Source organism: Chelmon rostratus, chromosome 8, assembly GCF_017976325.1.
Source record: "Chelmon rostratus isolate fCheRos1 chromosome 8, fCheRos1.pri, whole genome shotgun sequence".
In the NCBI taxonomy this organism is placed as follows: domain Eukaryota; kingdom Metazoa; phylum Chordata; class Actinopteri; order Chaetodontiformes; family Chaetodontidae; genus Chelmon; species Chelmon rostratus.
The window spans coordinates 2,279,475-2,294,495 of NC_055665.1; the positions used below are offsets into that span (position 1 = coordinate 2,279,475).

Here is a 15,021-nt window from a genome sequence, read left to right on the forward strand (position 1 = left end):
GGTCTCCATTAATATGGATTAGCCCCGATTAATATTGATGTAGCAGAAAGTTGTGTGATGTAAAACAATCCCCCTCAACCCTCCTCTCCACATCCTCTCTCTTTTTTTCTCCCTGTGTCTCCCCCTCCATCCCTTAATCTCAGAGTACCAGCTGACGAGTGCAGATCTCACAGCGCTCCAGACGTTCACACCACCGGGGCTGGTGCCCGGCAACATGGCTGCCTGGCAACAGCAACCAGCGGTCTCTCAGCAGCAACAGCAGCAGCAGCAGCAGCAGCAACAGCCACAGCAGCTGAGCTTGGCGTCGCTCAGTAACTTGGTGTAAGATCCCTTTTCTTCATTCAGCCGACTTGTAAAGAGATGAATCCATTTCCTGACATTTGACCTTTTTACGAGTGTCATGTACTTCAGCTGATTCAGTACAACGTACACATAAAACACAAGCACCTCACCCATACGAAACCGTAGCTCACCCCAGCTGCGCTTGATTCATCTCGGTGGTGACCTAGATCCGCCCCCCCGCCCCGCTCAGCTCCGACTCCCTCTGGAGGCCCCCCTCTCATTTAGCTGCTGGTAGCGGGGCTAGCTGCTAGCTGTGTCATCCAGCTCTCAGACAGACGCACAGGGTTTGAAACTGGAAAAGTACGTCAGTGCTCTTCTTGTTTTTCCAACTTGTAAATAACGACGATGTCAGCTTTAGAGCAAATGTTCCCTGAAGGTCTCACTCATCTGCAGTGTCCCTCTACTCAGTCTGACCCCTCCCCCCCAAAGTGCACTTCTGGTTAGCTCCAGGAAATTTCCTCTGTTACCTTAAAGCAAAATGGACCTAACTCTACCTTTGATGTAAGTGTCCCTCTTTCTTTTCGCCATTGCCACTTACAGAGTCTGGAAACGCAGCTTCACCTCTGTCCCCCCCCCCACACACAGGTGTTTTCAGTTATTTTGGCTGTTTATTCTCCTCTCATGTCTGCAGGCTGCTGTCAGTGCAGAGTGCAAACACATCGACGGCAGTTATTATGCGTTCTGGTAAATTACTGAAGGGTTTGCTGAGACACGACTGATCAAAGTGTTGATTTTTGGCTTTTCCAAAAACTTCACAGGAAATTTTCAAATAGTCATTATTTTGATGAGGTGATCACATGTTAGAAATCTAATCTGGTGAACTGAGCCTGGCTCCAACTCTCTGTCATCGCCTCTAGTTGATGCCAAATGCATGCTGGGATACTACAACCCCAAGTTCATGCAAGTTAGCCGCAAAAGCATGCTTGATAAAACAAAAGTTTTTAGAGAGATTCAAAAGAACTGAAAACTCCTGTGTGTTTGTGCAAGGCCGCGAATGTTTAGTTTAGCCTGGACTGGTCCTAACAGGCCCCTGTAGTTTTAAGATTCCTCATTCGTATTCTTTCAGCCAATCACATACAGGAAACATGATGTCATTCAGCAGCTTTGATTCACTGCTGTTAGACAAGATGTTTAGATTTCCCTCACGGTGCTTTTTAAACTCCTCCGCAGCCGATCAGTCCTGAAAATGTTACGATGAATTTAAGAGATGAAGTTTTTGTCAGTGGGGTGTTCACATTATTTTGTCCACTGTCGCAGGTTGTGGGAGCTCACGTCCATAAAAACAGAAATGTTTCCACGCTGTTTTGCAGAGCCCCGTCACACACATTTGTGTCGTAGCCCTTTAGCCATCAGCGCTAACTCTTTGTGTAGCGGTCCGGCTGTGCTAGGCTAACCTGTGGATCGGGGAGCGGCTTGTAACTGCCTCTTGTTTTGTCCTCCCTCCCCCCCTTTTCTCCACAGCATGTGGGGTGCAGAGAAACAGAATGCGGAGATGGTTAACTGCATCTCCAATTTTGCTGCTAACCTGAGGTGAATGACATGATAGCGTCTGGTGCTGCGCGGCTGTGCCGTGCCTTTTATCTGTGAAGTTACTGCACTGCTCACGGGCTCAGCTAGGAGCCAAAATAACAGAACAACCCCAAGAAATTACAGAATAGATGCAGTTACATGACAAACACGATGTCAAACCGTCTTTTCTCTCTCCGTTTGTTTTCCATGTGATGCCTGTTGTTGCTTTGTTGTGTCTGCACTTCATTCCTCTTTCAGTTCCGTCATGGCACTTTTTTTTTCTCCACATTATCACTTTACTGGTGGTTAGAAGAGTTTTCATGCCACCTCAAGCTCAGATCTGAAGCTCTTTGGAAGCGTGATGAACAAAGAGGACGATGCTGCAGCGTGACAGCAGAGGCGCCTCACCAGCTCCTCCAATGAAAGGAGCCTCTGGATGCTGCTTTCGGTCCCAAACGGCGTCCCAGTGCACAGCCGTGCGCCGCGAACATGCTTACTGCATTAAAATTTTACTTTTCCGCCATTTAGCTGTCAGTGTCAGCTGACAGTCAGACGTACGGTTCAGTTCCTCAGATGCACGTAGGCCTCGAGTGCCTGCAGCAGCATGACGACAAGGAATAATTTAGACGTAGCTCAGCTGTCAAAGCTGGTTATTTAGACCGATGACATTGAATGAAATGCAGTTTGGGGTTTGATAATCAGTTAACAGCCTGTAACACTCTTGGGCCTAATATCATTTTGGCTGTTTGTGGTATACAAAATAAGCCTTTAACATTTAACAGCCCTCCTAATGCAACTTGGCATAAAGTTAATTTAAGAGGCTGCTCAGAATCTCAGCCGCAAAGAAAAAATTAAATATAACAGAAACGTGTTTAAAAAAAAATGACGCCAGCTGTCAGGAGAGAGACTGTTATTTGTCTCTCTGTCTGACAAGCTGAAATTTGTCCGTGAAAATATGATAATAGGTTGTTTGTTATTGTATACAGCAGCTGTGACTCCAGGGGGTTGAGCATCTTTGAAAAAGCAGTACGTAGTTAACACTCACCAGCTCATGCACAGCAGAACTCTTAATGTCGCCTCGTAAATGTTAACAAATGGCCGTCCAGATTGTATGAAACCGTCGAGCAAACAGATCTGTCGAAGCACTCGGAGGCTGTGAAAGCAGCCAGCGCTCGCTTTCTCCGAGCGTCAACCGGAACAATCCAGCTACTGTCGGTCCGCTGTGGCCCGGAAGCTTCACCTGCATCCTCTCCGCTCCTGTTCAGTGACAGCCAAGTCTGCGTCATCGAGTCGTCTTTTTATTATTCAAGCCATTATAAGAGTTTGAAACGTCGTGGAAATTAACCCAGAGTTCCCAGAGCCCGGGGGTGACGTCTTCAGACGGTTTGTCCAAACGCTGCAGAGGCCGCATTTACAACTTTATGAAACAGAGAAAAACAAACCTTTAGAGTGAAGAAGCTGGAACAAGTTCATTCATAATCCCCTGAGGATGAATCCTGCTGACTGCGGTGATCCTCTGACCTTTCCTCTAGCGCCACCATGAGGTTAATACTGGTAGTTTTGACTAAAATATATCAACAGCTCTTGGATTGATTGCCATTGAATTTGCCTCTTTATCGCCCCCTGCAGGTCAACTAAACATTAGCATGGTTATAATATTATTATGAGTATGCTAGCATGCTGATAGCATTTAGCATAGTTAGCATTGAGCCTTATTAGCTGCTAGCATGGCTGTAGACTCAATAAACCACTTAAACAGCTATCTAATAATTAAAAAAATGAGTAACTTACTGGAGTTTGAGTAACATATTACAGTCTAGAGCATCACACACACATTTATAAAGAGAGGTGGGACGAATGAATCTTACCTGGTGGAAGTCTACTGACCCAGACGTCCTAATTAGATAGAAGTGAGTGCAGGTAGGATGTATCAGTTAATCAATCCAAAATTAAGCTGCAATTATGTTGATTATAATGATAATGTCATCGTCAAAGTAACTTTTTTTTAGCAAAAATAAACTTCTGTGGGTTTGGACTGTTGGACTAAACGAACCATCTGAAGACTCACCGCCGGCTCTGTTTTATCTGTAGATTAATCAATAATTAGAAAAATCATTAGTTGCAGCCCAAACTTTTTATGCAGGGCGTCTTCTTTAAAATGGCCAGGCCGCTCCTTCAGACCCCGGATCAGCGGTCGTGATTTTACCGAGTAGGCAGCGTTTTAATGTCTTCCTCTCTCGGGTTTGACGCTGCAGCGAACACCAGGCAGGTTTCATGTGTTCTGTGTGGGATCAGAGTGACAGATTCACTGTCGCTGGAAACAAGCGAGCGCCGCAGAAATGTGGGAAGCTTTCCCAGCACACCAAACTGTTCTCTCGGCAGAGCGGAAAACCGCGGCGTCCTAGGACAGCACGGGCAGACGTGGACACTTCTGCAGCCCAGACTGCTCCGGTTTGTTTTTGATTTCATCGCAGCGCCCGGCCTCGCAGCGAGCAAACAAGCTCCTCCGACCAAACGGTGAATGACGGTTTGGCTGCGAGCCTCGCCTCCGCTGTCGTCCACACTTTTCCTCGCCGCGGGCTCCCCGAGGAAATGATTTCTGTCATCTGCACCCTCTCCCATCCCCCGTTTTAATCATCCCTCTTCCACTACTTCTGCTTATTTCCTGCTCTTTTGTCGGACTCGGCGTGCACCTGTTGACTCTCATCGTCCCCCTCGCTCCCCAATCTAAATGTTAATGTCACGGCGAGCCGCCTCCCTGCAGAGCCTCGCTCTCAGCTGGTTTGCCTGTTCATATAGAACCGCTCTCCGGGCGCCATTTGTTGTTTGTTTCCTCACTGAGTCGATGTGTTACCGGCAGACGGGGCCTCCATTTGGGACGCTCCGGCAGGAAATAAACAGAACAACTTTTGGGCACGTTGTCTGCCAATGCGTCAGTGTTGTTTTGTCCATTTGATCCATCCGTGTGCATGGCTGCAAATCCGTCAGCGCGGCGCTAACAGAGGGGAGAAGACGTTCTATTGGTGGCTGAAGTTTCTGCCGAGTGCTCTTGTTCTCTGTTCTTGTTTTTCGCCCACAAAAACACACTTTCTCTGTCTCAGTCTGTCTCTCTCGGCCTATCCCCCCCCCCTCTCTGCACTGTGGTGTAAGAGAAGAAAAACTCTTACAGACAGTGCACACATTGCTAAATTGCTTACAGGACACAGTGTTTGTCAGCAGGGCAGAATGCACACATGCTATCAGAGGCTGCTCAGTAAAACCTCCCCAGAGGAATCACTGTTTTCCCAGACTCCAGATCAGAAGCCACAGTGCAGAAACCTGCAGCAGCTTCATTAGGCTTCCTGCAACCTGCAAGATAACACTTTTATTTACCAAACGCACTGTAGGATGGTCAGATGACGCCGTCCATTGCTTGCATGCAGCTAGCTGATTTTTGGCATCAGATGGTCCCAACATGTTACCGTCAATTCTTAAATAACAGACAGGAATTTAAGCGTTTGAAGAAATTCGACTGCAGATTAACCTCTAAAGTGGGAGCCGCATAAAAACCATTGAAGCTCCTAGCCTCCTGTCTGAAATGCGCAGTTTGAGAATTCACGGTATGTTCCTTTAACGAGGATCTGAGGATCTCCCATTGGCCTGATCCCAGTTCAGGAAAAGCCAGTGATTTCAAGTTTATTGGAAGTGACCGTTGAAAATGCTTTGCGTGTGGATGGCTGTCAAATTTGTGTCGGCGAGGCTTTAACACCTCCCGTCCAGACCTGCCTCTAACAACATCTCAGTGTGACTGAAGCAGCTGTTGAGTCTGGACTGACCAGGACTGGCCTCGTCCCACTGTTTCCTGCTGTTTTAGCTTTTTTAAACTTGCTTGTCTCTTTTTCCACCTCCCTCCACAGCTTGGCCTCTCAGTCCAACTTGCTCTTTGGCAGGGAAGAGGGCCTCTGCTGGTACTGTACTCTCTACACTTCAGCCACACAGCTTCAGCGCGCCGCTTTCCCAAAATATCCGCTGCTCTCTCTCGAAACCCTGACCGCAAAGTTAGCTGCTGACATGAAGAGTTTAAACATGAAAGAGTCCCGAGAGGCAAACGACAGAGAAAAGAGCAAATAAAACATTTAATCAGGAATAACAAGTAAATGTTACGGAGAACTGAAAGCTCAAATGCATCACAGCATTAAAGGATAACTTTCGTTTTTTACAACCTGGACCTTATTTGTAGCATGAAATACGACCATTTACTCACCCAGACAACTTTGGTAGCATTTGGAGTCGTTTTGAAGAAATTAGCCCAAGAGGAGCGGCGCGTATATCCGTATAATGCGAGTACTCGGGGCATCCATGCGCAGCCTCTATATAACGCATAATCTGCAGAAACTCGTTCATATTCCAATATTTGGTTATGATATGCTGGTGCTATTCCCCTCTGAGCCGGCGGTCGGCTAGTTTAGCTGTGGTTTGGCACAGCTGTGGTTCGTTATCGCGTATTCGTAGCCGACCGCCGCAGAGTCAGCCGTGTTGTGGCTGGCTGCTGGCAGCGCGCGGCGTTCGGTAATGACATCATCCACGTCAGAGGTAGTTGTCTAGAGACGCCGGATGTTGATAACATGCCACCACGGGCTCAGAGGGGAATAGCACCAGCATATCAGAACAAAATATTGGAATATGAACGAGTTTCTGCAGATTATGCGTTTATAGAGGCTGCGCATGGATGCCCCGAGTACTCGCATTATACGGATATACGCGCCGCTCCTCTTGGGCTAATTTCTTCAAAACGACTCCAAATGCCACCAAAGTTGTCTGGGGGAGTAAATGGTCGTATTTCATGCTACAAATAAGGTCCAGGTTGTAAAAAACCAAAGTTATCCTTTAAGCAGCTTTGCTAAATCACGCTGTTATTCGTTCACTCTCTTTTTTAACCTCCATTTAAATTTAAACTATGTTTTGATCATTTGAGAAATTGAGTCTAATCTACATATTTGAGATGGATGGAACGTTCTTCAGAGTCCCAGTGACCTGTGGGTGGAACAGTGGGAGTTAAATGACACCTACACATCCACCACGAGGCTAGAATAAGTTGCAGTACTCGATCCTGTAAGAGGCCGAAACGAGCGAGTGAATGGAGTGCTGTTCAGAGCTCCATGTTTTCCACGAGATGGAGAGTTTAAGAAATCAGGATGAAATATCTCAACCTTTTAGTCCAAAAACACTGGATCCTACATTTCCCATGATGCAACCATGCCATCTTCATGATCGACCCTCGCTTCCTGGTCGACGTTTTTTAACTTCATGCCCCAGTTTGTAATGAAGGCTTCCTGTTATATAACCCTAAAACACCCAAATAAAACCAGAATCAAGCATTAACAAACAAACAGTTTCAGGACTTCATCTGTTACCAATCGACCTGTTTACCTGTGGAAGCTTCCAAACAGGTGTTCTTCATCACATCATGACATCATTAGGGCTTTTAGATTAGATCTAGATTACAGTCTTAACTGCAGTTTGTCAGATTTAGGAACAAACTGTTAATTTTGTACACAGCGGTGGGAATGACTACTCGAGTAAATCTGTGAGATTCGATCATTTTGCGGCGTGCAGGTCCTCGGAGAAGCAGTGCATTTTGGGAAACGCGGCTGCATCTCATCACACCGCTCCCTTACCAAGTGTCTGCTTTCTGGCTGTGCTCGCTGTGTTGTTGGCGCTCAGAGGTAGACTGCCGCTCTCGCCTTCATCACTGTCACCGGCCCGCTGACGCTGCTGTTTTCGCTCGCCACAGCAACGGCGCCCCCGTGGCACCGCCATCCATCTACCTGCGCCGGCCTGAGCCGCGACGCGCAGGTTGATGAAGTGGGCGCGGCGAGAGACGGAGCGAGCCTCGCCGCCGCCGCCAAGGGACTTTGTGTGTGTGTGTGTGTGTGTGTGTGAGAGAGAGAGAGAGGAAGGAGCATTTGTATGTAAGACAGCATGAGTGCACGAGTTAAAGTGTGTCAGAGAAGGAGCAAGACGGCGAGCACCGAGCGCCGCAGACCCACATCGCCTGAAGGAGTGCTATCTTAAATTCCCCTCTCAGCCTGCCAGTAATTGAGGGAATATTAGAGACACAGCGCTGCAGATGGCTCATGATATGACATATTAGAACACACCCGAGGGGCGAAACGCGGTAATTGGGAGCTTCAAATTCAGATCGACCGTGTCAGGCTGGGGGAGAGAGGGAGAAAACGAGCTCTATCCGAAAAATCCTGTCGACGCCGTCAAAGAAGCGAGCCGCGGTGCAGCGTCAACAGCCGGCGTCAGCCTCAGTGACAGGTCCGACTCAGCCTCCAGCCAGCGGAGGAGGAGGAGGAGGTGAAGGCTGAGTGTGAGGGTGCAGGGGCTGATCAAAGAGTCGTGACAGGTAGAGGCACAGACGCCTTTCGGCACGCTTGTCCTGAACGTCTTGATGCTCGAGATCACGTTCGGAGCTTAGTGACACGTTTGAGCGCGTCGTCGCTCAGACGGCGATCAAAGTGTCGCAGCGATCGGTTGGAAATGCTGAACAACATTTAGTGAGATGGCAGCTGACTGTGGCGGCTCGACTCCATCGGTGTGAAGCGTTTCCTGTCAAAACAGGCCAGTAAAGATAGAAGAGAGGATGAGAGAGTCCAAACGCTGCTGGACGGACACCAGCGATGTGTTGACGCGCTGGTGGCTCAGCAGAAAAGTTCGAATTAGAGTCCTCCTGCAAAAAAGTTGTACAAAGACACAAGCAGTGCAGCAGAGCGCAGCTTTGGGCAGTCAGATCGGTGAAAACACACTTTCCTGGGCGATTATTTGGAACCTGAACAGCATAATTCTGCTGTTTGAGATGTGCAGAAGCGTCATCATGTTCGTACGAACCTCTGCGCAGTCTGTCGGTGTCTTTGCCTTAAAACTCGTCCGTGTTTTCCGGTCTCACGTTCCAGAGCCTCTCCGGTATCTGCAGCCACATCGCGTCCGAGCGCTGCCAATAGGTGGAACATCGACTGAATCTCTTGGAACGATCTGATGGCGCTGCTGGTGGAAGACAGAATGACAAACATATGCAAAGAGCAGCATCCAACAATCGCTTCACGGAACGTAGGCACCAGCCTCTGTTATCAGATCCACGCTGACTCAGAAAGGACTCAGAGGATTTAGTTTTTCTTCTGTCCTTTGACTTCCTGCACGACTCGTAGCATTAACACCCAGGCGCCTCCAGATGCTGCAGGTATACATGCAGCAGTGCAGCGATCCAGTAGTGTTAGCGTCAGTCCAAACCAGCTTCTGGAAACTGGACTGATGCTCACATCCAGCTGTGATGAATCAACGTGCAGCAGAGGCGTGCACTTGTGGCTGATTCATTCATTTATTTATTCGTTTAGCTGATTTGATGGTTAATTCCTGAAGAACGAGTGACGGCGGGGGGAGGCAGAATATTTTCACATTAACTCAGTGAACTCAGGTTGATTGTTGAGCAGCAGAAAGACGGCTGTGTTGAGTTTGGTTTTGTTTCTGTGAAGTTTGAGTTAAACTCAGAAGCCGCTCGCTGGTGTTTTTCTGTTTTCATCGACTGTACCTCTCAGAAGGAATGCTACACAAACGTCTCACCTGGCGGGTTGAGAGTTACCACGAACTTACTGCAAGACTTGTTTTACAACCTGCGATTTGCATCCTCTCATGGCGACTGCGCAGCGTGAACCTTAACGGACCAAATCCACAACGCAGAGCTGTTTGGGCTGCATGGCTTACGGACTGTGCTTCTATGTGGCCTTAAATGTCGTCCTATTGACTGTGTGTCCTGTTCTCCATGTGCTGAAGTCCACCTGAGCCCACCTGAGCCTGGTTTCCAGCATTGCCGCAGAGTCTTGGTGCATTCATTTGATCATTCCTCAAAGTTTTTTGTAAAACTGGCTGAACTTTGTGTTTCATCCCTGCAAACTGTTTGTCTGATGAAGGTCTGCTCTCATGTAATGTTCCAGGATCGTGCAGGTAGCTCCTAAATTACGTTCTTGTTCCGGTCTGTAGTCACACTCTTCCTCCTTCCATCTTTCTCCTCTTTCTATCTCTTCCTCCATCTCTGCAGGCCGGTGGGACAGATACCTCAGGGCGCCGCGCTGACAGTCAACACCAACCCCAACGTCAACATCAAGTCCGAACCGGTCTCACCAAACCGCGACCGCAGCACTCCCAGCTCCACCGGCGGCGGCGTTGCAGGTGGAGGAGGCCACGTTCAAGTCCAGGGACAAGGTCTGGTGGCGGTCGCCTACCCCGGCACCCTGCGCCTGGAAGCGGGAGGTCAAGGCCGCTCGCCGGTCGACAGCCTCAGCAGCAACGGCAGCTCGTACGAGGGCAGCGACCGGGACGACGGCGCCCAAGGACGAGGCGGGGGGCCGGACTTCCACCACCAGGCCGGCGCCGGGGCCCAGCAGCCCACCATGGTCCTCCTGCGGCCCTCCTCGGCCGAGCCCCAGGAGCAGGACGGGACCAACGTCAAGAGGATGAGACTGGATACCTGGGTGACATGAAGAGCGAGGCGGAGAGGGATGGATGGACGGACAGATGGAGGATGGAGATGGAGATGTGTACTTGTGGCTTGTGTACATGCCCCCACCAGCCCTGATGCCCCTGATCTCCTTCCCCGTGCACACACACACACACACACACACACACACACATATATACACCCGCCATCCACACAGGAAATGCTGACCTCACACACATACACACACAACACAAGCATGCTAACACACATGTCTGGACACTGACGCGCACTCGCACGGCAACGTGCACACACATCTGAACTGTAATGTACTTTCACCCACACGGAGCCCCGACGGGTCGAGCCGCCGAACCAGGGAGTACGAGTCCAAACGTCACGACGCTGGACTTCATTCAGCCGTATTTCAATAGAAGTGAACGAGTAGGTGTTCAATCAGGCCGCAGTGGCGAGTAAATTCCGCCACTTGGACTTTCACGCCCGACATGTCGACAGCCGCTGGCAGAGCGGACGAGCGTGGTTTCCCAGCATGCCCTGCGCTGGCTCCGCGGCGCTCTCATGTCCTTCCTGTTTATCAGTCGGTTTTGGTCAAACACGCCCGCGCTGCTGTGAGTCAGCGCCACCACGTGAGTCCGTGTCTTTGTACGCCTCGGCCCGGGCGCCGTTGTGTCGCTGTCGCTCTTGATTCTCGCTTCTTCTCTCGGAGCCCGGGCCGTTTCTCTCTTTTTCAAAGCGTGGAGTCGAGCGTCTGCCTCGACCGTCGACCTTTAGAGTTTGGATTCGTCTCAGTTTTGAATATGAAGACACTAAAAGAAAATCCCGCCTCCCTCCCCGGCCGGCGCCGCCGCGTCGACGGGCCCCGGGTCCGAACTCAACCTGTACCACGCGGACTAGCTGCCAGACGAGGAACGTGACTTGTTCGCCGAGGTCAAAGACTGCTTTTCTTTGAATCAGGGACGAGCTGCAACAGCTCAACGACACATGACGCAGATTCTCCTAATCTCGCCCGCATCTCGTCAACCACGGATGTTGAGAAAGTGTGTGTGTGTGTGTTTGATGTGTGTGTGTGTGTGTGTGTGTGTGTGTGTGTGTGTGTGTATACGGGTTTGTTACCTCAACTGGTCGTTTTTTAACAAAGTGATTTGGGCAAATGTTCGTTCTGAATTTCATCGCTGAACACACACCTGCAATGCACACAGCTGAGATTATTTTTGTGAAGCGACTCGTGTTTTGAATAGATAGCTGGTGTTGAGGGGGGGGGGGGGGTCGTGAGGTACCATGTATATAAGCAATCTGTAACCTATGTGGCTTTGTGTGACAGGGGTAAGGTGTTCTGAAGGTTTAAAAATAGATCGTATACTAGTATATATTTAACGGCTTCAGGCGGCAGTGAGGGCAGCCCTGCGCCCGGGGCAGGGGGCTACGACAGACGACAGGGATTGTATATATTAACTATATATTCGGCAGGATATCCCTTAACGAGACAACAAAAAAAGAAGAAGCAAACATTGATTCTCAGTGGATCGGTCTCTTTTTTTATTATTATTTATGCGTGTATATAACGTGTAATATGTCGACGAGCCAAGAGAGGGAGCTGCAGAGGCAGAAAGGGAAGACGTAGCCGTGGTGACTCAGACTGTTTCGAGTGAGCGAGGGTTCGGACTCTGTCACTGATGGAGCGCACTTTACCTGAAACCCCACCCCCTTAACACACCTGCCCCATGCACACGCACACACACACACACACACACACACACACACGAGGGTTAGACCGACACTGGCTGGTTTATTCACATTCAGCAGATACATGTGTGCACTTTTTATTTAATCCTACAAATTCTGTTTTGTTGGACTTTAATTTAAATAATTTATTGCCATTCATTCTCCCTTAAACCTTTGTTGCGGCGCGCTGGCTGCCAGTTCAAAGTTAATTAATTAGATTAAATTGTGTGAGACGGGAAGAGAAATTAGCAAATGAAACAAAAAGTACAATTTAAAAGCCTTTCTAAAAGCTTGTAAATGTATTTAAAACTACATTAAAATATTTATCTTAAAAAAGGGATTAATTGAAATTTAAAAGGCTTCTTTAAAAAGTTATTTACATTTTTATTTTGATTTTATTTAAGAAATATGAATAATGACAGAAATAATTTGCATATTAATGATCATTTTATTGTTTTGTTTTCACTCAAAGTTTATGAGCACCACTTGTCAACTCAATCGTTCATCATAGTTATTTGAAATATCAATTAAGTTACTAATTAACCACTAAAACATGAGTGGTTTCATTCTTTCCAGCAGCAGCAGCAGCTGATCGCAGCCTGAGCTGCTGAAAACTTCCTGCGTCAAACCGTCCCATGAATCTAAATCACCCCAAAGATATCATCAATACTTATTCTGAAGTAGTCTTTTGGCACATCGAAGCCAGCATCCTCATCACAGCATATCAGCTGGGGGGGCCCGCTTCCTGTTTGTGTCGCAGGCAGGTTCAGGTTCGCCTCCTCCTCCTGTTAAAAGCCATGTTTGCATGTGAAAGGCGCTCTCCTTCACCTTTTCCACCCCGGGGAGGGAGGAAGACTACGAAGGCGGAGATGTGAAGGATGTCGTTTCTGTGCTCTGTGACAGTGGCAGAGGGTGATTTCGGGTGCGGTGGGGGGATTTTAGAGTGGTGGTGCTCTCAGCGTCCGTCCGGTCGCTCGTTAAAAGCTTCGGGGGCAGTTTAAGCCGGAGTCTGATCTTTTAATGACTACCTCCTAAATCCAGCGCAGACTCGTCGACATGCAGCCACCACATCCTCCTCGTGGGCGGGCCCCCGTCACCTGCCTCTCACCCCGTCACTCACTCCCCCCTCCCAACCCAACCACACACACATTTCATCACACACACGCTTTTCTGTTTACTCCGTCCAGACAGCGAGCGTCAGAGCTGAAATGACACCAAATAAGATTATTTGGGGGTCAGCTCCACAGGTGACACAACCCCCGCCCCCCCCGACCTCATCGCACATGACTCCCATCGCCCCCCCCCCCCCTCGCGTCATCTCGCGTTGTTTTTTTTCTCCTCTCTCTTCCACAAGTCTGAGAGTCAGTGTTTCTTTTCTGAGCGAGCGTCACCCCCCTGAGTGTGAACACTTTGACTGTTCAGACTGTTGCACCCCGAGCCTCGAACAAAAAAACAGCCTCGACGCCCCCCCCTCCACCCCCGACCCCCCCTCCTCTGCGGCGGGACTCTCCAGTCGTACGAACGCAGTGTCGAGCTGTAATCACAAATAGAAAGACAATCGAGCTGGGAGATAGTTTAAAGAACCTGCGCCCCCCCCCCCCCCCCCCCCCCGACCTGAAAAAAGCGATTTTGCTCCTGTATAATGATGTTTAGAAGTCTCACTCACTTTCCAGTGTTACTTTGTGCTGGTGACAGTCTGTTTTTAACTGTTCTCTGACAATTGATGTTATTATTATTATGATGACGGGAGCCGCCATGATGATAGAAGTCTGCGTTGTTTTTTTTGTTTTTTGTTTTTTTGTGTAGGTTAGGCATCTTGTTTTATTTGGAATTTTATTTTATTTTACGATATAAAAATATTCTATAAATATATTTTTTGTTTTTCTCTTTTTGGGATTTGTTTTCTTTTTTCTTCAAAAAGGGTGTTACTAATGTTGCACGATTTTTCTGACACGAAGCAAACGACGCGAGGGTCGTGATGTTAGCGCACGTGTGGCTGCGGACGGAGGCGACCGCGACGAACTGCTTCAATGCTGCGACTTTGAGTCCAATGGACAAACCTCTCAGTCCACACGCGCTGACATGCGGGGGGGAGGGGGGGCGGCGTGACACGTCTAACTTATTTCTGACCAGACACAATGATGTCAATGCATGTGGGCGTTTAAAACAAGCAACGAGTGAATCATGTTATAGGAAATAAAATGTAATATCGACACAAATATACATCACACAGAAATACATTTAAGAAAAAAAACATTGAAGAAAAAAGTTTAAAATAAATTATAGCTAATATATTGTGTTCGGCTAGTCTGCTTTTTTGTTGTAAAGATAATTTTTTGTTGTTTTTGGAGAATGATATACAATTTGTGTATATTTTCATAAATAAAGTATGCACTGATATGTTATTACAAATTCTATACTGCTTTTACAAAAAAAGTGTTTGTTATTGTACCAAAGTATCCATTGGTCCCCTCTTACCCTCCTCCCCTTTTTGCGTATGTTTTACCGTATTTTATATATTAAATAGACAAGTTGACCTACAGAAAGTTTGAGTTTGTGTCATTTCTCCTGTCTGAGTGATGTGGCAGCAGTGACGTGTTGTCGCCACTAGATGGCACTCTAACTTTTTGGTGTTTTTGTGCTGCAGGGCTGCAGTGGAAGCTGCTGATGGGTTAAAAGGCTCAAATTTCCCAAATATTTACTTCTTTTTCAAGAAATTTGCTCTTTTTTTTAGTGAGAAAAGCTTTTTTTAAAGAAGTGAAGGTTTTTTCTCAGCTCTTTTTTAGTAAATGCTTCACCCTTAAGACCCCAAACTAAAAGAAAGGGAAGGAAAGAGCCTCTCCAGTATTTCTTCGTTATGTTTTTCTAAACTTTATCCTGAATTTTTATGAGTGTGAGTCTTTGCTGCTGCAGTAACTTTGAAAAATACCATAACGCAACATTTTCTGCAGACTTTT

General features: G+C 47.9%; 1 protein-coding gene across 3 annotated transcripts in view; it reads left to right on the forward strand.

Annotated features, from left to right (window-relative positions):
- mef2d (myocyte enhancer factor 2d) overlaps positions 1 to 14,604 on the forward strand; it is a 97,479-nt gene extending 82,875 nt beyond the window's left edge. For all 3 annotated transcript variants that reach the window (XM_041941660.1, XM_041941659.1, XM_041941658.1), the window contains 2 exons: positions 144 to 321; positions 9,929 to 14,604. In XM_041941660.1, coding sequence (XP_041797594.1) covers positions 144 to 321; positions 9,929 to 10,370 — 620 coding nt within the window. In that variant the 3' untranslated portion in view covers positions 10,371 to 14,604. The remainder of the gene's footprint in view (positions 1 to 143; positions 322 to 9,928) is intronic.
- The last annotated feature ends 417 nt before the right edge of the window (positions 14,605 to 15,021 follow it).